Source organism: Cornus florida, unplaced genomic scaffold (assembly GCF_030987335.1).
Source record: "Cornus florida cultivar Cherokee Brave unplaced genomic scaffold, ASM3098733v1 CherokeeBrave_3.0.0_Hap2_Chr10, whole genome shotgun sequence".
Classification (NCBI taxonomy): Eukaryota; Viridiplantae; Streptophyta; class Magnoliopsida; order Cornales; family Cornaceae; genus Cornus; species Cornus florida.
Genome location: NW_026775580.1, coordinates 97,025,601 through 97,044,735, shown reverse-complemented (window position 1 = coordinate 97,044,735; position 19,135 = coordinate 97,025,601). Strand labels below are relative to the sequence as shown.

Below are 19,135 nucleotides of genomic sequence, written 5' to 3'. Positions count from 1 at the left end.
GGGCCTCTTCGACAACACATGAAGTAAACGTATTTCGGATTGCTTTGCTACGCAACACTAGTCGTAACCAAAAATAAAAAATAAAAAATGCGAAACAAAAAAAAATTGCCAAACATGCAATTTGTAATTCGTCATCCTTTGCATCTACTATTATAAAGGGGCGTGAATCACCTGTAGTGAGGTTTCCATGCAGTTTCTTGCTGTAATTTTTAAGTGATCCATATTTGGCCACATTATTCTTTAGCTAACGGACACTAAAACCGTGTTTGGCCAATTACACCACTATTTATAAGTAACATTTCACCACCATTTATAAGTAACATCACAGAGTCTAAAAAGTAACATCACCATTTGTAAAAAGAAACATCACCACTTTTGTAACATTACCATTTGTAAAAAGGCAACATCACCACTTAAATAATAAACCATTTTCACCCTCAAAATAAAGTATGCACATAATGTAAACTAAGTAACATCACATATAAACATAACTCAATTCAACATATCATTTATGTTATTATTTGAAATTAAAAGTGGTGATATTTCCTTTTACAAATGACGATGTTATTTTTTAGACTTTGTGATATTACTTATAAATGGTGGTGAAATGTAAAAATAGTCTAAAAAGTAACATCACCACCATTTATAAATTTCATTGTCATTAATTCTCTCTGTTAAAACAAGTAGTACTCCTTTATTGAATTATTGTAGTTAATGCTTCTAAAAAAAATTGTATTTTTTGAAAATGCAAGCACTACAAGTAATTTCATAATTTGTTGAATATATGCTTAATTTGATTAATTTATATATGGAAATGCTAAAAATTATTCTGACCCTGGTTGATTTCTTAATTTTATTTGAATTTTCTTATTTGAGTGCTCAAAATAATGTCCAGTGTTAAAATTGCACAATTAGATCGATTTTTTCAATTGGGTGTCTAAAATTTAGGCCAAAACTTGAATTTGCTGAATTGGGTGTTACATATTTAGATATATATATATTTTTACATTTCACTACCATTTATAAGTAATATCACATAAGTCTAAAAGTAATATCACATAGTCTAAAAAGTAACATCACCACTGTAGGTGCAAAATTTCGCTCAACCAATAATGATTGAGAAAAATAAAACAACTCACTCAAAAAGCAATAGAAAATAAATAAGAACAATGTATAGAAAAGCGTATAATTCATCCATCCTTTTATTAGAGGTCTAGGCCTCTTTTTATACATAAAAATTGGTAGAATTTAGGTAGGACTCGCGTTACTTGTCCTCCAATTCTTCCCATACATGACTTTATTTACAAATAGAGTTATTTCTATTGTATAATATTTCCTACGTAGAACTTGCCTTGTATAGAACTTCCCATAAAAGAATTCTCCTTTTATGGTAAATCCTTCTACCGATAGGACTTGTTCAATCTTGGAAAATTGGACTGAATATACCTTGAACCAGTTAGGCTTGAATAACGGGCCGGATGTTTAATATTAACATGTTGGGCTGATAATCTCTTGATTCGGGCTACAACAGGGCTGAAGGTCAAATAACAATAGTATTGGGCTTGTGAACAGTGATTTTGGACTAGTATCAAATTCAATTTGGGCTTGAGCGAGGTGGGCTTTATAAACTTATCAAGGATAAGTTTATATTTATGATGACATGGATTATTTTCATTGGAGGGGATTTTTTGCCTCCACACTTTGCCCCCAATTCCCTTTAGTTTGACGTGGCAGTTATAACTAGAGGGAATTGAAAAATTGAGACAATATGCCCTGAAGGCAGTGACTTATATTTGTTTTCTTGGAAAATACGAAGACCCAAAATCAAGGCTTCTCAGGAGGTTGTAGTTGAGGTGTCCCCATGCTCAAAGATGATGGCGTCTTATGTTGAGTCTTCTTTTGTTCAAGCTATTGGTGCTTTCATTTTTTTAGATTGACGGCGATCACTCTTGGCGATTAGCTTGGGTGACTAGCCTAGATGAATAATGACGGTGATCGTCTTTAATGATCATCCTGGAGATCAACATAGTGTTTTTCTTGAACAATTAGCTTCAACTTTCCTAATTAGCATTCCGAGGTAATTTACACCCTCGACACTGCTCTGTGCTTCAGAGGATTTGATATGAAAACTTTAACTGTCGATTTCTTTGAGTTCGAGGTAATTTTCATGTCATTTTGTTCTGCGGTACTTTTGTGCCATGAGCCTAAGAAGAACAGTATTGTACCGGATGCTTGAGGTTCGAGGCGTGTAGTTCCTCGGCCATGAGTCAGAGAGGAGCTGTAATGTACCGGACTCTGGAGGTCCGAGGCATGTAGTTCCTCGGCCATAAGCCTCAGAGAAACTGTAATGTACTGGACTCTCGAGGTCCGAGGTACTAAGTTCCTCGGCCATGAGCCTGGGAGGAACTGTAATGTATCGGACTCTCGAGGTCCGAGGCCATGAGCCTGAGAGGAACTGTAATGCATCGAACTCTCGAGGTCCGAGGTAATAAGTTCCTCGGCCATGAGCCTAAGAGGAACTGTAATATACTGGACTCTTGAGGTCTGAGGTACTAAGTTCCTCGGCCATGAGCCTGAGAGGAACTGTAATGTATCGGACTCTCGAGGTCTGAGGTAGTAAGTTCCTCGGCCATGAGCTTGATAGAAACTGTAATGTACTGGACTTTTGAGGTCCGAGGTAATAAGTTCCTCGACCATGAGCCTGAGAGGAACTGTAATGTATCGAACTCTCGAGGTCCGAGGTAATAAGTTCCTCGGCTATGAGCTGAGAGGAACTGTAATGTATCGGACTCTCGAGGTCCGAGGTATTAAGTTCCTCGGCTATGAGCTGAGAGGAACTGTAATGTATCAGACTCTGGAGATCCAAGGCAGTAAGTTCCTTGACCATGAGCCTGATAAGAACTGTAATGTACTGGACTTTTGAGGTCCGAGGTAATAAGTTCCTCGACTATGAGCCTGAGAGGAACTGTAATGTATCGAACTCTCAAGGTCCGAGGTACTAAGTTCCTCGGCTATGAGCTGAGAGGAACTGTAATGTATCGGACTCTGGAGATCCGAGGCAGTAAGTTCCTTGACCATGAGCCTGATAAGAACTGTAATGTACTGGACTTTTGAGGTCCGAGGTAATAAGTTCCTCGGCTATAAGCCTGAGAGGAACTGTAATGTACTGGACTCTGAAGGTCTGAAGTAATAAGTTCCTCGGCTATGAGTTAAGAGGAACTGTAATGTATCGGACTCTCGAGGTCCGAGGTAATAAGTTCCTCGGTTATGAGCTGAGAGGAACTGTAATGTATCAGACTCTCGAGGTCCGAGGTACTAAGTTCCTCGGCAATGAGCCTGAGAGGAACTGTAATGTATTGGACTTTGGAGGTCCGAGGTAATAAGTTCCTTGGCTATGAGCCTGAGAGGAACTGTAATGTACTGGACTCTGGAGGTCCGAGGTAATAAGTTCCTCGGCTATGAGCTGAGAGGAACTATAATGTATCGGACTCTTGAGGTCCGAGGTACTAAGTTCCTCGGCAATGAGCCCGAGAGGATCTGTATTTAGGCCAGATAGTCTAGGCTTAAAAAAGAGAGAATATATTTTCTTTTCTTAATATCTCTTTAGGGCTGCTTATATTGCCCCCATTATGGAAGGTATTGCCCCTATGAAGAAAAGAAAAATATGTCTCGTTTAATGGCGGCGATGTAGATAATTTTCATATAATTATACGCATTGGCACTCTTTGTGCTTTACATGAAAATTTAACCTTCGACATATTTGAGTTCGAGGTAATTTTCATGTCATTTTATTCATCGACACTATTTTGTAATTTTCATGAAATTTTATTCCTCGTTGCAGCTCATTATGCGTTAAAGGAATTCTGAAGGCCTCGGACTCTTGAGATCCGAAGATAAATTTTATTCCTCTTTGCAGCTCTGTGTACCTTAGAGGAAGTTTGAAATCCTTAGCCTCTTGAGGTCCGAAGATGAATTTTATTTCTCGACAGCTCTGTGTGGCTTAGAGTAAATGTGCTGAACCGGACACTTAGGGTCCGAAGCCAATTGTTCCTCGGTGCTGAGCCTGAGAGGAAACGTGCTGAACCAGACACTTAGGGTCCAAAACGAATAGTTCCTCGGCGCCGAGCTTGAGAGGAATTATTGATTTGTATCGGACACTTAGGGTACGAAGCACGTAATTCCTCGGCTATGAGCCTGAGAGGAATTGTTGATTTGTACCGGACATTTAGGGTCCGAAGCACGTAATTCCCCGGCTATAAGCCTGAGAGGAATTGTTGATTTGTACCGAACACTTAGGGTCCGAAGCACGTAATTCCTCGGCTATGAGCCTGAGATGAATTGTTGATTTATATCGGACACTTAGGGTCCGAAGCAAGTAATTCCCCGGCTATGAGCCTGAGAGGAATTGTTGATTTGTACTAGACACTTAGGGTCCGAAGCACGTAATTCCCCAGCTATGATCCTGAGAGGAATTGTTGATTTGTACCGAACACTTAGGGTTCGAGACTTTTGTGGTTTTGGCTGCCCCCCACTTTTTAGGGCTCTGTTGCCATATATAGTATAATTGCATAATTGGACTATTTGCCACTCACTTGGGGATCGATCTTTATTACAATGCGAATAAATCAAACCCAAACATTAATCAACCTACGAACACGGAGCAAATGCAAAGTTATTCGTAAGCAAAGTTATCAGAAGCATGTAAAATGATTCACGTAGCATCTAGCAACTGATTAAAGAAAAGAAAGAATTTTAAGAACTTTTTATGTATCACAATTGAATTTATAATTAAAAATTTTAATTAGTATAAAGTATTTACTCATTCTTGTTTATCAAGTACATTGAAATTATTTAATGCATGTAATATTTTGGGACTTCAAGTAATAGACCAAATAGCATAGCTCGTGCATTCAACAATGCCTTTGGCCACGGATCTTTATGCAAGTATAAATTTTAGAAGTCAATGTAGAGGGTCAAACTTTTCTTGTAGTTGAGTAGTGATGAAGTTATGCATCTCTCTGAAGAGTCTGAACCAACAATATCAAGTGTTGTGGTCCTAAAGCTCTGATCAATTATCAACTTTCAGTGAACAATTAATGGATATAATCTAAAATTCTGATCAAAGTCAATTGTGAGCAAAACAGCTAGTGGATATAACTAAGATTGCAATGCTGAAAATCCTCGATGAGGGAGAAAGGGATGAATCCGTAGAGGATTATAATCGAAGAAAGAGAGACTAAAGAATCTGTTGAGTGTTGACATAAACAAAAGTTCAGGTGGTCTCTTTTTTATATCTTTACTCAAAAGAGTATACTGAATAAGCAATTTGAACTGAGTCATAAATCTTTATGTATAATGAGCGTCTACATGAATAACAAAATATGATTGCATCATGTGTAAATATATATATATAGTTAATATGTATTTAATTTTTAACAAAAATTCGTATCATGGAAAGCTTAACTCAGATTATAAAAATCAGAGTCGGAAAACTTATCTTATTAGAGAGATTTGCATCTGAAAAAGCCTAGGATGCTTGAAATGCCCGGCTGATGAGTCTGCTGAAGTTTGTGGCGTTGAGCAGCAACCCATCTTTAAAAAATTTCTGAAAGCCTTTATTTCGCCGTTAGCCTTGAAAAATGAAATGCTGGGAAGAACTTTGCCGACCTAAGAGACCGATTTCTTCAGGTTCTTGGAAGACCGAGCTATCTTGGAAGACAAAGCTTTGAATGCTCCAAAATAAGTCCCCAATTCAAATTGGCAATATAATTTTTTTTTTTTTTCCCTAGAACTGGGTTACCATAGAACCAGTTCTCAAATGAGGTTACAAAGTAGGCTTGGTTTTGGACTAATCCAAAACTAGGATAGCTTTGCTCTTGCAGCCAAACAGTGGCTATTAGGCTATATATAGTCTATATATATATATATATATAAACTTTCAGTCTACAGAGGAGGCGAGCAATGAGAAGCTCGGATGTGATGGACGACGGGCTATTCCGCTTGTGGGCGACGGCTAGGCGAAGATAAAGATGGCCGATGAGCTCGCGGTAGAGATGGACGACTGGTGAGATGAAAACCGCCAGCGATACAGATCCGTGAGCTTGGTGAGAACTTGCAGCCAGCGATGATGGAGATGGTCGGCGAGCTCGCTGCAAAGTTGGACGGTTGGTGAAAATGACAGTGATGGCTTGCGAGTGTGTCTGGACTTGATGGCAGCCGGCTCGGATGGATTTTGTTCCAGCGAATTTCGACTGAACTCGGCCGGTGAAAATGACGGTGATGGCCAGCGACTATGGCTGGGTTTGATGGCAGCCGGTGATCGGTGAAGGTGGCTGGTTTCGTTGCTAAGAGAAAGTTGAAGTCTCGGTGATTGGGCAGTTGCGTTGATGGGCAAAATGGGTTTACAAAGTTGTTTGTCATTGGCATTGTAGATGAGAAGGCCGAACTACTCGAGTTCAGGCCGAACTTTATTGAAAACCTGTTGCTTGAATGATTTTTTGCCGTGGAAGATCTCTTCCATGGTCATAGAGGCGGTGAGGACACAAGTCTCGCCCTCGATCACACCCAGGACGAGCTCTGTGACATGGTTGGAGTGCTTGCCATGGGGTGACATGAACCTAGCATACTTGAGCATGCTCTCATCATCCTCCACTTTGGGGCCGATGGTGAAGACCGCCGGGAGGACGAACGGAAGCTTCTCGACGCTCATGGCTTGCAATTCGAACGTGTAGTTCTCCCGAGTTAGGTCGACCTTGACACACTTCTGGCCAGGTCGTAACCACCTCTTCTTAGCAAGCCTGATGTATGAATCTATGATGAAAGATCCAGGGATGGCAAGGAGCTCAAACGGAGCAGCTGTGCGGTTCATGATGTGGATCTAGATCTAGAGAGAGAAACTAAAACAGGTTAGAGTAGCAGTATGTCTGCAGAGGGATTTTCCATTCCCGTGAGTGCAACATTGTAGCACGAAATAGTAAATCTACAAAAGGATTCTGAGACTCATTAATCATTCTCCCAAGCTAGTGCTTATATAATAATTATGCATGTTGGATTTGTTGCTCAATATCATATATATATATATGTAATATATATATATATATATATATATATATATATAGTATAATCAAAATTAACACGAAATCAAGATCAGAATACTTATCTGATTAATTTATGGCTTTTCGGACTCGGATAGACATCTGATTAGTAGGGCAAACATACGTGATGCCTCTTGGGTTTTCCATTCATCAACCTTGCTACGCATTATTGTCTGAAAGCATATTAAGCGACGTTGTTGATGGAAAGAACCTCGTAGGTCGGCTTGCGTTTTTGGACGTCGGCGCTTGTTACACCTTTGGCCATGATAGTAGTTGTTGGAGATGACTTCGGTTCAAATCCTTGATTTGAAGATTTTAATTTCAAGTCACGTTGCTGGATTTGGAGATTTTAATTTGCAGTGTTGTAACTTTGGTGGGGATATTTCTATACGATTCCCACAGACGGCGCCAAAGTGTAGGTGCAAAATTTCGCTCAACCAATAATGATTGAGAAAAATAAAACAACTCACTCAAAAAGCAATAGAAAATAAATAAGAACAATGTATAGAAAAACGTATAATTCATCCATCCTTTTATTGGAGGTCTAGGCCTCTTTTTATACATAAAAATTGGTAGAATTAAGGTAGGACTCGCGTTACTTGTCCTCCAATTCTTTCCATACATGACTTTATTTACAAATAGAGTTATTTCTATTGTATAATATTTCTTACGTAAAACTTGCCTTGTATGGAACTTCCTATAAAAGAATTCTCCTTTTATGGTAAATCCCTCTACCGATAGGACTTGTTCAATCTTGGAAAATTGGACTGAATATACCTTGAACCAGTTAGGCTTGAATAACGGGCCGGATGTTTAATATTAACATGTTGGGCTGATAATCTCTTGATTCGGGCTACAACAGGGCTGAAGGTCAAATAACAATAGTATTGGGCTTGTGAACAGTGATTTTGGACTAGTATCAAATTCAATTTGGGCTTGAGCGAGGTGGGCTTTATAAACTTATCAAGGATAAGTTTATATTTATGATAACATGGATTATTTTCATTGGAGGGGATTTTTTGCCTCCACAACCACGTTTTGAGGGTGAAGATACTTATAAATGGTGGTGATGTTACTTTTTAGATTACGTGATATTACTTTTAGACTTTTGTGATGTTACTTAAAAATGATGGTGAAATGTTACTTATAAATAGTAGTGCAATTGCCAAACACAGTGTTAATGTCTATTAAGTAGAGTAAAACGTGACAAAACCAAGTAAAAAATAGCATGGGAATCGCACAATAAGTGATTTGCGCCCATTATAAAAAGTGTCCAACCATGCAAAACACATTTTACTTGAAAGAAATAAATAAAAATTTATGTCACTCTGTTACTTAAAACACATTTTACTTTGAAATAGAGACACTGGTTATTTTGAAACAAAATGCGTTATATTTTTTAAGTAATAATTGTCAATTTTTAAAGTGTGGGTGTTTGTATGTGAATTTTTTTAATTTTATTTATTTATTATTATTATTATTAATATATATTTATTTATATACTTATTTTTTTTATGCACATGTGTGGGAAATGATGTGCCTTGATGCCACATGAGAAAAAAATAGGCGCCGTTGATATTTATGGATTGAGAAAAGGTAAGAGAACCCAAACTGCAAAAAACCCTAATGAGGGCGCCGCAGATATTTTCAATAAAAATATATATATTTATATAAATTATACTCTCCGAGTCTATATAACGCAGGCACTCGCTCACGACATACACTCTCTCTTTTTGTTTCCAAAACCCTAATTTTTTAGTTTCTTAGAGGTTGTAGCAGCCACCTCTAAAACCCTAGAACTTTCGTCGTCTCAGCAAGTCCAGTCTACTTGTTCAGATGGGTAAATCCACCAAGAAATCGGCCACCAAAGTAAACACTTACACTCGTCTCTCTTCGTTATCCTCCTTCCTGTCTCTCATGTTCTTCAGAAAAATCTACCAATCATGTCTTTATATATATACATGCTCGTTTTTGTACGAATAACAACCGTTTGATTTTGATGTAGGTTGCAGCTCCTGCTGCTGTAGCCCCACCTACCAAATCTGTAAAGAAAGGTTTGCTTTTTTTTTTTTGATTTCAGTTTACTATTCACTTGTTTTTGATGGTTTTTATTTTTTGTGTTTTTTTGATGGTTTTGAATTTGTGTTGTTTTTGATGGTTGTGAATATGTGTGTTATTGATGGTATGTACACAGGTAAGAGAGAGGCCGAAGAGTCGATAGAGAAGCAAGTGACAGCCAAAAAGCCGAAGATAGATGTTGGGGTAGAGCAGGCGATTGAAAAGAAGAAAAGCGAGGCGAAAAAGACAAAGAAGCCTATTAGCAAGAAAGAGGAAACCAGTTCTTCAGAGGACACCGATTCCTCAGATTCTGAGGAAGAACAGAAGGTTTAATTAACCACTCATTTAATTGCTTCCATGCCAATTTGTATGTTTACAGTGATTTTGATTACTTTATACGAATTCTACGTTAATTAATAGATATACTACTAGGAAATTAAAGCAGAGTTTGATAAATATTGCAATTTCATTCTAGAGTGTTTTTATGAAATACACTTCTGAATGAAAGGGTCTTGAATTTATTTTGAGTTTTTGTACTTAATTTGTTTTAGCTTATATGAGTTTATGCTTCATGCACTGCTTCTGGTAGCTTCACCAATGAAGATTTTAATTTTAATTTTCACGAATGATGCATTTTCCTATTTTCTTGGGTTTATTTATTTGTTTTTTAGAAGGTAGCTAGGGGGATTCATTTAAATTTAGCGACCCAACAAATACTGGTATAATATATATATATATATATATATATATATATATATATATATTTCAAAATAGAAAAAGAAAATGGAGTATATGAGGTAGAAGGTCATCTATGTAGGGCATGGTGCAGGCTTTTATGTTGACTGCTTCTGTCATTATGTTTTTCTTCTTTTAGTATATTTACTGAAGCAATGTTGATGTTTTAATGGTGCATTACCTAATACTTCAATACATGATCCCATTTTTTCAATGACAATATGATGCAAATGGTTTGTATAAATTATAAATTGTCAGGTTAAGGTCCCAGCTAAGAAGGTCACAATTCCAGCAAAGGCCGTCGTTAAAGAAGAATCTTCTAGCAGTGAAGAATCATCTTCTGATGAAGTAAGCCATGCATTGATTTATCACCAAACCCTCTTAGTTTTTAGAGGCTCATGTACTACTACATCACATGTTTTTAATTGTTTTAGCCTTCTTCAGAATTAACCTCGTTCCACTGTGGTTCAGGAACCTGCTGTCAAAATAGTGGTGGTGCCTTCCAAGAAACAACCATTGGCTGCGTCTAGAAACGGTGGCAAGAATTCTAGTAGTTCTGATTCTTCAGAAAGTGATTCGGAGGAGGATGAAGTGAGTATATGAGTTATGTCTGTAAGAAATGATCTCAAGTGTTTTTTGATATCGAGTATTTTGCTGGACTATTCTACTTATCTCATCATATGAAACATGTTGAATCCCATTTTGAATTCTTCTGACTTCTGTACAGGAGCCAAATGGCAAGGTAACAATTCCTTTTAAAAAAAAGTACCTGTAGCTACAGCTTAGAATGGCCTATTAGCAGAGGGATATTGAACAAAGGATCAGCCCTAGAATATAAAATAGGGTGTTCTGAGCAATTGAATATTTGGGTTCCACTGACATTCCTGGTATAGTGGATGCTATCACGCATAAAATCATACTCAATTCAATTGAGTTGTTTGACCTACCCTGGCCCCGTTGGTTCTGTTATTGGGAATATCCTTAAAAAAGGAACCTTTCCTCTCCTTGGTCATTTCGGATGTGAAAGTGCTTTTTATAAAAGCACTGCTCACTTTTCTAAGTTGTGAAGAGGGAGAGAAGGGATGTCATAACTGGGACTTTGAATAGAGTGACCCTTTTCATTTTACATATTGAAAAAGCAATAAGAATGGTAGGTGTTGAGCTTTTTGTCATGATCCTGTGTGGTTTCTGATATTAATCAAGTATTTTGCTGGAATATTTTACTTGTATCTAATGAACCATATTGTATCTGTAGTCTACATTTAGTTTTTAATTTTTCTTCTGACTTGTGTATAGGAGCCAAATAGCAAGGTTACAGTTCCTTTAAAAAAGGTGCCTGTAGCTGCAGCTAAGAACGGTCCATTTGCAGCTTCTAAGAAGAAAGATGCATCGAGTGATGATTCAGATTCAGATGACAGCAGCAGCGACTCAGATGATGTGAGTGCAGTGTTATTGGAGTTTGTTCTATTTTCATTTTGCTTATGAAATTCATCACTAAGAATGAGACTACTACTGTTTAAAAAGGTACGAGTCTAGTTATTCAAGTTCAGATTGCTCCTCAGATGGGTAAATCACGAGACTTGATCACATGTCTCGATCTAGTTTGGATATTATTGCCGGAAACTATATTAGTAACTGAAGAGAAACTTGGTTTAATTACCATTGGAATTACAGCTTTTAATTTATTGAGATTCTCATAAAAACTAATTGATCAGGATAAGCAGAAGAACACAGTCAAGGTGCCTTCGAAAGTGCCAGCCGCAAAAAATGGTTCTGTTGGGGTTCTTCAGAAGAAAGAAGAGTCAACTGAGAGTTCTGATGATGAAAACTCATCAGATGAAGAAGATGTGGGTATTAGGATTGCATTTATGTTTTGTCTGCTTATCTATTCCTGTATGCTGGTTTCACTGCATCTAGTACCTTCAGTTTAATTCCCAAATTTTGGTTACTAGATATGTATAAATTAGCTTGTTACTTGTGCATTGATGTAACTTTTTAGTTCTCACTTCATCTGGGCATATGCAGGAAGAAAATGTTGCACCACCAAAAAAGAAAGTGGAGTCTAGTGATAGCTCCTCTGACAGTGAGTCCGAGGAAGAAAAGGTGGGTTCCTCTTTGTAATTTTGTTGCAGCTACCAAATGAAAGTGATTTCTGTTAAACATTGCCTCCATTGAAATCTATAGATTTAGTCTGCAGTTTTTAGACCAAGTTTTACTTACTGAAATTCATTGTTAATACTTTGAATTATTATTCATTTGGCACAGATTTCATAGAGATGAACCATATCATTGCTAATACTTTGAATTATTATTCTTTTATTGTGGACCCATCATCTTCCATCCATATTTGCAGATTTGTCATCCTTGATAATGTTCTTTACCACTGAATCTCAGTTGATCATTGGCTGCATTAACAATATCTTAATCATCAGCTTGGCTAATCTTTACCACCATCACAAAGGTTGCTTGATTCATTTTCCAGTGATTTTGACTTGAGCTATCCTCACTGAAATTCATTGCTAAAACCACCAATACTGTATAGATGAGTTTCAGATCTAAAGACATCCATAATCACTCTGACAGTTAACTCGTCACATTTTAAGCATTTATGAATATCTCCTCCTCTCTCTCCCTCCTCTCTCAGTCCTTGTCTAATCTCAATGTTACTCCCCAGCACTCAAAATTTGTCTCAGGTTTACGTCAGTTTCTAAGTGTTGGACATAAATGTATATATGCCCTTAATCTCTAAATAACTGAGATACTTGTAAAGCTGCTTTCTGCTTCCATGCGCTATGGATAATACTGATTTATTTCTTATTATTTGTCAGGCCCCCGTGACAAAAGTTGTTCCTTCAAAAAGGCCATCTTCCACAACTGTAACAAAGGAATCAAAACAGGTACTGTCTTTCTCCTTGTTATACTTTTGTTCAGTGGCACAAAAGGGCCATGAAGCATATAATGGGATTGTGAATCTTGTGTTTGGCTTCTTTCGTTCTACTGGTTGTGTTGGGAGATTTATTACCCTTGTGATTTTTTGGGGCTGTTATCTTTGTGGTATGGTTTGTGCAGTAAATTTTTGTTGATAATACCCTCTTCTTGAACGACAGAAAAAGGCTAACCTTGAAGAAGATGACAGTGATGATGACAGTTCTGAGGAAAGTGAAGATGAAGAGCCTCAAAAGAAAAAGATGAAAGCCCCGGTATTTTGTCATGCACATTATATGTATTTATTATAAGTATATCAGTTATGTTTCTTGTGGCCTTGTTTAGTTTTGTTGTTCCTTCTAATTCATGCTCGTACTTAAATGCTGCAGCCTACCCCAGTTTCAAAGAAAAGCGACAGTTCTGAGGAGGGTTCTTCTGAGGAAGAGTCTTCCGAGGAGGTAGAAGAGATTCCTTCCAAGACTACAAAGAAAAATGTTAAGACCACTCCCTCAAATGATATGTAGTAAATTTTTTGAAGTATTTTATATATGATATTTTGTAGATAGAGCTGCTCAGCCGTATTGATAATCAAGTATGCTTTAAATTTGCTCTCTTCTGGCCAAATTAGGTCCCTATTTTATATATGATTTTTTTCTGAGAAATTGAAAATATTTTAACTGCAGATTTTGATATTTGAAGAATTGTAATTAATTCATGTTCTTCTCATTGTACTTAATTGTGGCAGCCTACCCAAGTTCTAAAGAAAAGCAGTTCTGAGGAGACTTCTTCAGGTGAAGAAGATTCCGAGGAGGAAGAGGAGCAGCAGCCTACCAAGACTCCAAAGAAAAATGTGAGGACCACTTCCTCAAATAATGTAGTTGAAATTTGAACTACTACATTGGACTTGTCGTTTTCCTTTATAAAATTTGAGAATGTTTGGCAGCTTCAGTATTAGATATATGCCTAAGAGTTTAGTTGATGATTGTTCGGTTAGTGTTCTGCTATAGTTTCACAATAAAAGATGTTAATTTGATAATTTGGTCTGATCTTATATATTTGCATAACACAATGAGGTGAATAAAATAATTATTTTGGATAGTGTTGCCAATCATATTTTTCAGATCGTCATTATTTTAGTGATTGAAATAGAATTGTGTTGATAATCATGCTTGAACATAATAAATGGCTTATAATCATACTTGTTTAAAAGAAGTGGCTGGATATTTTAGTTTGGCATGTTTTAAGATTGCTGGAACTGGACTTTGTGAATCTGTTGGTTGGCTTTAGAATACTTTCTTACTGGTCATGGTCAAACATGTACTTTTTTTTTTTTTGACAAGTGAATACATGCCTTTATACTGAACAAACTTACTTGAAGAATTTCTTGGCGCTCTTTGGTTTCACATTAAAAGATATTAATTTAATAATTTGAACCGATCTTATATAATCGCATAACAAAATGAAATGAATGAAACAATTATTATAGTTAGAGTTACCGATTCTATTGTACATATAGTCATTATCTTAGTGTGATTTCAACAGAAATTATTTTGGTAATCATACTTGAATATATTTAATGGCTTATATGCACAAAATGGTATGCATACTTATTTTTTTTCAAAAGAAGAGGCTGTTTTAGTTGTGCATGCTTCGAAGTTTGCTGAAACTGGAGTTTGTAAAGCTGTTGCTTGGCTTTAGAATTCCTTCACTTATTTGAAGAATTTCTTGGCGAAACAGGACAGGGATGTAGAAATGGTAGATGCTGCGCTGTCGAAGTCGGAGACCAAGAAAGCTGTAAGTATTGATTCTTTTGAAAAATATTTCTGCTTTGTTTATTCTGTTATCCACTTTATCATTAGTATGAATTATATGCCATAGAATTGAGATATAAATTGTCACAATTTTTTTATGCAGCCAAAAAGTCCTGCCACTCCTCAAGTTCAAAACGCAGAAGGATCAAAAACACTGTTCATTGGCAACTTATCCTATTCTATTGAACAATCTATTGTGTGAGTGTTAGCTTAGTTTTAATTTGACATAATTATCAGAACTGTTCTTCATCTGTCTACTATGTATTCCACAGGGTGGATTTCTTTAAAGACGCTGGAGAAGTTGTTGATGTCCGCTTTGCAGTTGATAAAGAGACTGACAGATTGAAGGGCTTTGGCCACGTTGAGTTTGCCACAGTAGAAGCTGCTCAAAAGGTATACTTGTCTCCTTTAACAACTCATGCTTACATGAAGCTTGTGGAAAATTTCTGATATGTCACTGTATGTGCCCCACTGGAATGGTGATATTTGGTTTGGACATTGACAGTTACTGTAATGGCTTTGTTGAATAGTGATTCCGCCCATCAATTTAGATCCTGTATATTGGTGTCCTGAATTTTTCATAATAAGAAGGTTTGTTGAATGGGTCTAAATATTCTATATGGTTCTCAGCACCACCACTCTGCTTTCCGTGACTAATGGTAGAGTCCACTAATTGGGCCCTGAATGCTTTTATGCTCACTTTATAATTATGATATTTGTATTTTTGCTGTTATCCCAGATACCTTCTAATTTTGTGTCCAGGCAAAACAAAAAAAACCCGCCCTTACTTCGAGCAGTAACTGAAGGCCCTGGATCCAAATATAGTCGTGTGGATTTAATTCATTTCAATAGAGCTACATTATGGTTGATAGTTTCAGTCATAACTAACAGACCTAGTAGCCTGATTAGATGGGTCACTAATGCTCCAAATTTATATTCTATATATAATGTTTTAGTCGTTCTTTGTGTGGGAACATTAGATTAAGAAATTTCCATACATTTTTGAAAAGTTTGGCTTCATTTAACACTTCTAAGGATCTAAATCTGACGCGTGTTAGGCACCAGCACCTTTCGGAGATTCTCTCATACACGTTCGAAGTTCCAGCTACTTGTAGAAACGAGTCTTGAGGTGTTGGATAAAAATTTCATTTAGCATAGAGAGAAATTATGATTCTTAAGGAAATCATATTGTTTATATAAAATTTATATACAGTTCAGCCATATTAAGGTGAAAGAGTACACTTGTAGTGGTATAGAGTTATCATATCATGTGTTTTACATGTACATTTTACATATACAAACACCGGATATATATATTTACTATGTTCTTATGTCTTTCTCTATGCGGAAGATCATTATTGTATAATTTTTAAGTGAAAAACAGCATGTTACAAACGTAGAAATTTTATTTTTCATATATATAGTGTAAAAATATATATTCATTTGTTTAAGCACCTATATATATATATATTGCTTGTATATGTAACATTATCGGGAAATTCCTTGATATCTTTGTTGTTCTTGATATGTTTGCTCGTAAAGAGGGATTTGAGACAACCAGTGTGGTGGAATGTGCTCTAATTTTATGGAATGTTTGTGCTTATGGTGGAATGTGCTCTAATTTTATGGAATGTTTGTGCTTATCACAGGCTATGGAGTTGAACAATCAAGATCTCTTAGGTCGTCCTGTGAGACTTGATTTTGCCAAGGAAAGGGGCTCGTACACTCCATTTAGCGGGTATAACTTGGGTTTTTGTGTTAAAAGTTGCCTGATCTACACTGAATATATTCATGATTTAATTTTTCATAACCATAAATTTTAGGAACGAGAGAAACTCGTATCAGAAGGGAGGGAGAGCTCAAGGACAAACAGTATTTATACGAGGTTTTGATAAAGAGGGTGGCGAGGATAAGGTCTGTTTTGCAAGCATATTTTCTGCTAGCGTTGGCCTTTCTTTACTTCTTCACACTTCAATATATTTGTCAATTTGTACTATTTATGAGTTGCAGATTAGGAGTGTGCTGGCGCAACATTTTGAGTCCTGTGGAGAGATTTCAAGGGTATCCATTCCACAAGATGACAATGGTGTTAAAGGGTTTGTATTCTTTTTCCAATTTAAATCTTGTTTGGTATAAATTGATCTTATTGATTATTGATATTCTTGTTCATGGATAGTTTGCAATATATATATTTTTTGAATAAAATTGCAAATCCGTGACAAAAAAATCCATATGTATATGATGCATTTTAAATACATTGCAATGTATTTGTTAATAATATCTCCATATTGTAGTTGTGGAAGATGAAGTAATATTTATTTATTTTTTAAAGCATACCTTGTGTAATGTACTACAATATGTTATGGATTCAATTTGAATCTTGCAAATACCTTGCTTTGACTATGCATCGAATGGAGTTCCTTCATAGAAGCCTTAAATGCAAAAGGTTTTCTGGAGGTTGAAATTGTTGTCAGGTATTAATTTAGTTTGTTCTTTCCATGATATTTTCTTTGTTAGAAAAAAAAAAAGAATCTAAGAATGAAAGTTCTTACTATTGACATGCAAAGCATGGATCTGCTATCGTGTGCATGAATTGTATGTGTTGTAAAATGTAATGGTGATGTAATAAATAGGGGTTATTGGGACGATATGGTATGTTGCAGTAAGTACAAAATTATTTTACCTTGTTAATTGAAGTAATGTGCATCATTAGTTTTTGAACCTCGTCTTTCAGAAAAGGAAAAAAAAATGAAGTGAAAAGTATGGTGATTGGTGAACTTGCAGTTTTGTTTGTGACATTTCTTTCAACTTTTTTTGAGTTTTTTAAATTTTTTTGGTGTGTGTTCTTTCTTTCCAAATTATTGTGAGATTTTGCTAAATTAAGAGTATAATTCCCAAGGCCTGCGGCCCAATGGTACTTCTCTCCTTCCAAAGTAGAATGTTGAGGGGTCCAAGTCCTCATATGGGCAAATAGCATAATGGCCATTGTATAATTTGTATGTGGGCAATAGTAGATCTCCCAACTCTTATGAAATTTCTTAACCCTTAGAATTAAATACAACTGAAAATTCAATATTCCTCTCTTAGTTATTTTTTCCAATCAGATAATTATATTAACTTGTTTGCTCACATGCCCTGAAGAACAATAACTTGCTTTCTCAGGAAAAAGTGATTTGGTTTCAGATCAAGTGTAATGTTAGGTGAAATGTTATAGCTTGTAGTTCAGTGAGTCTGTAGTTGTGGCCTTAGACAGGTGAAATAGGATTTTTGTACTACTGATCCACATACTTTGATTGAGACTTTAATTCCCAAGTGTAATTTTGATTATTATTTGCTTTTCATCATTTTTGACGGTTGCAGGACTGCTTACATTGATTTTCAAGTGTAATGTTGATTATTATTTGCTTTTCATCATCTTTTATGGTTTGCAGGATTGCTTACATGGAATTTATGGATGGTGAGGCTTTCAACAAAGCTCTGGAGCTTAATGGATCTGAACTTGGAGACTATCCTTTGACTGTTGAAGAGGCAAAGCCAAGAGATGGTGGTGGTGACAGAGGTGGTCGTGGTGGAAGGAGTGGAGGCAGGGATAGTGGTGGTCGGTTTGGCGGTAGACGTGGTGGTGGACGAGGTGGTGGTGGCCGTTTTGGAAGTGGTGGTGGCCGTTTTGGAAGTGGTGGTGGTGGCCGTTTTGGTGGTGGTAGTGGTGGCCGTTTTGGTGGTGGTGGTGGTAGAGGACGTGGAGCATTTACTAGTACAGGTATGCAGTTCTTGTACTTTTACAGATATTCCCTTGGAACACTTCTTCCATTGAATCTGCTTTGCTGTTCAGATTTGAATAAATTAATCTCGACTATCTACAAGTATAGAAAAGCGTGTCTAGAATTTTCGTCAATTGTCCTGTTTCTTGTCTGTTGTCGGAGTATTTCCTGCCTCCGGTTGTTTTGCTTTTTAAAAACTCGTCAAACGTAATCTTTGCAGGAAAGAAGACAACATTCGGTGATGATTAGGATCCTTCAAGGAGGGTATTGAAGATGCCTGTTCTGGTTTTGTTTACTAGTTTTTTTTTTTTTTTTTTGGTTCTCCTTATAGTACCTATTTTATTCTTTTCAAGTTTTGATGAGAGACAATGTGATATTTTGCCCATGTGGATTTGACTTCCACTTGGGTTTGCGTTCAGTAACTCTAGGGTAATATAGCCAAAATGTTCCTATTATATTTCGTTCTTGCATTTGGTATCTGTAGCTTTTGGTGATTATTCTTCTAAGCTATATGAGAAATTTTATGCCTGTTTTGATTATGTGGTGGTGTTACACGTGGGGTTTTGCTCAGCACCGCAGAGGGGTATATCAAGTTCTTGCAGTTTTCTATAGCCTTTGGTGGTCTCATGTTTATTTGTATTTTGGTTCCGATGGCAGGTTAAAATCCTTTTTCATTATAGTATTTGCACATCCATCAAATCTGACAATTGTGCCCTTTTACCAAGATTTTGGCGAGTTTTTACTTGAATGA

At 36.6% G+C, this 19,135-nt stretch overlaps 1 protein-coding gene across 1 annotated transcript; it reads left to right on the top strand.

Moving 5' to 3' along the window:
• The first annotated feature begins 8,794 nt into the window (after positions 1 to 8,794).
• On the top strand, positions 8,795 to 18,923 carry LOC132276118 (nucleolin 2). The gene is made up of 20 exons (XM_059777390.1): positions 8,795 to 8,963; positions 9,100 to 9,148; positions 9,289 to 9,479; positions 10,146 to 10,235; positions 10,359 to 10,478; positions 11,184 to 11,324; positions 11,603 to 11,734; positions 11,913 to 11,990; positions 12,716 to 12,784; positions 12,995 to 13,087; positions 13,202 to 13,306; positions 13,558 to 13,662; positions 14,550 to 14,606; positions 14,727 to 14,821; positions 14,896 to 15,016; positions 16,273 to 16,361; positions 16,447 to 16,537; positions 16,634 to 16,719; positions 18,055 to 18,383; positions 18,605 to 18,923. Exons 1-20 carry the CDS (start codon positions 8,931 to 8,933, stop codon positions 18,631 to 18,633), a joined length of 2,103 nt encoding a protein of 700 aa, XP_059633373.1. The 5' UTR covers positions 8,795 to 8,930; the 3' UTR covers positions 18,634 to 18,923.
• The last annotated feature ends 212 nt before the right edge of the window (positions 18,924 to 19,135 follow it).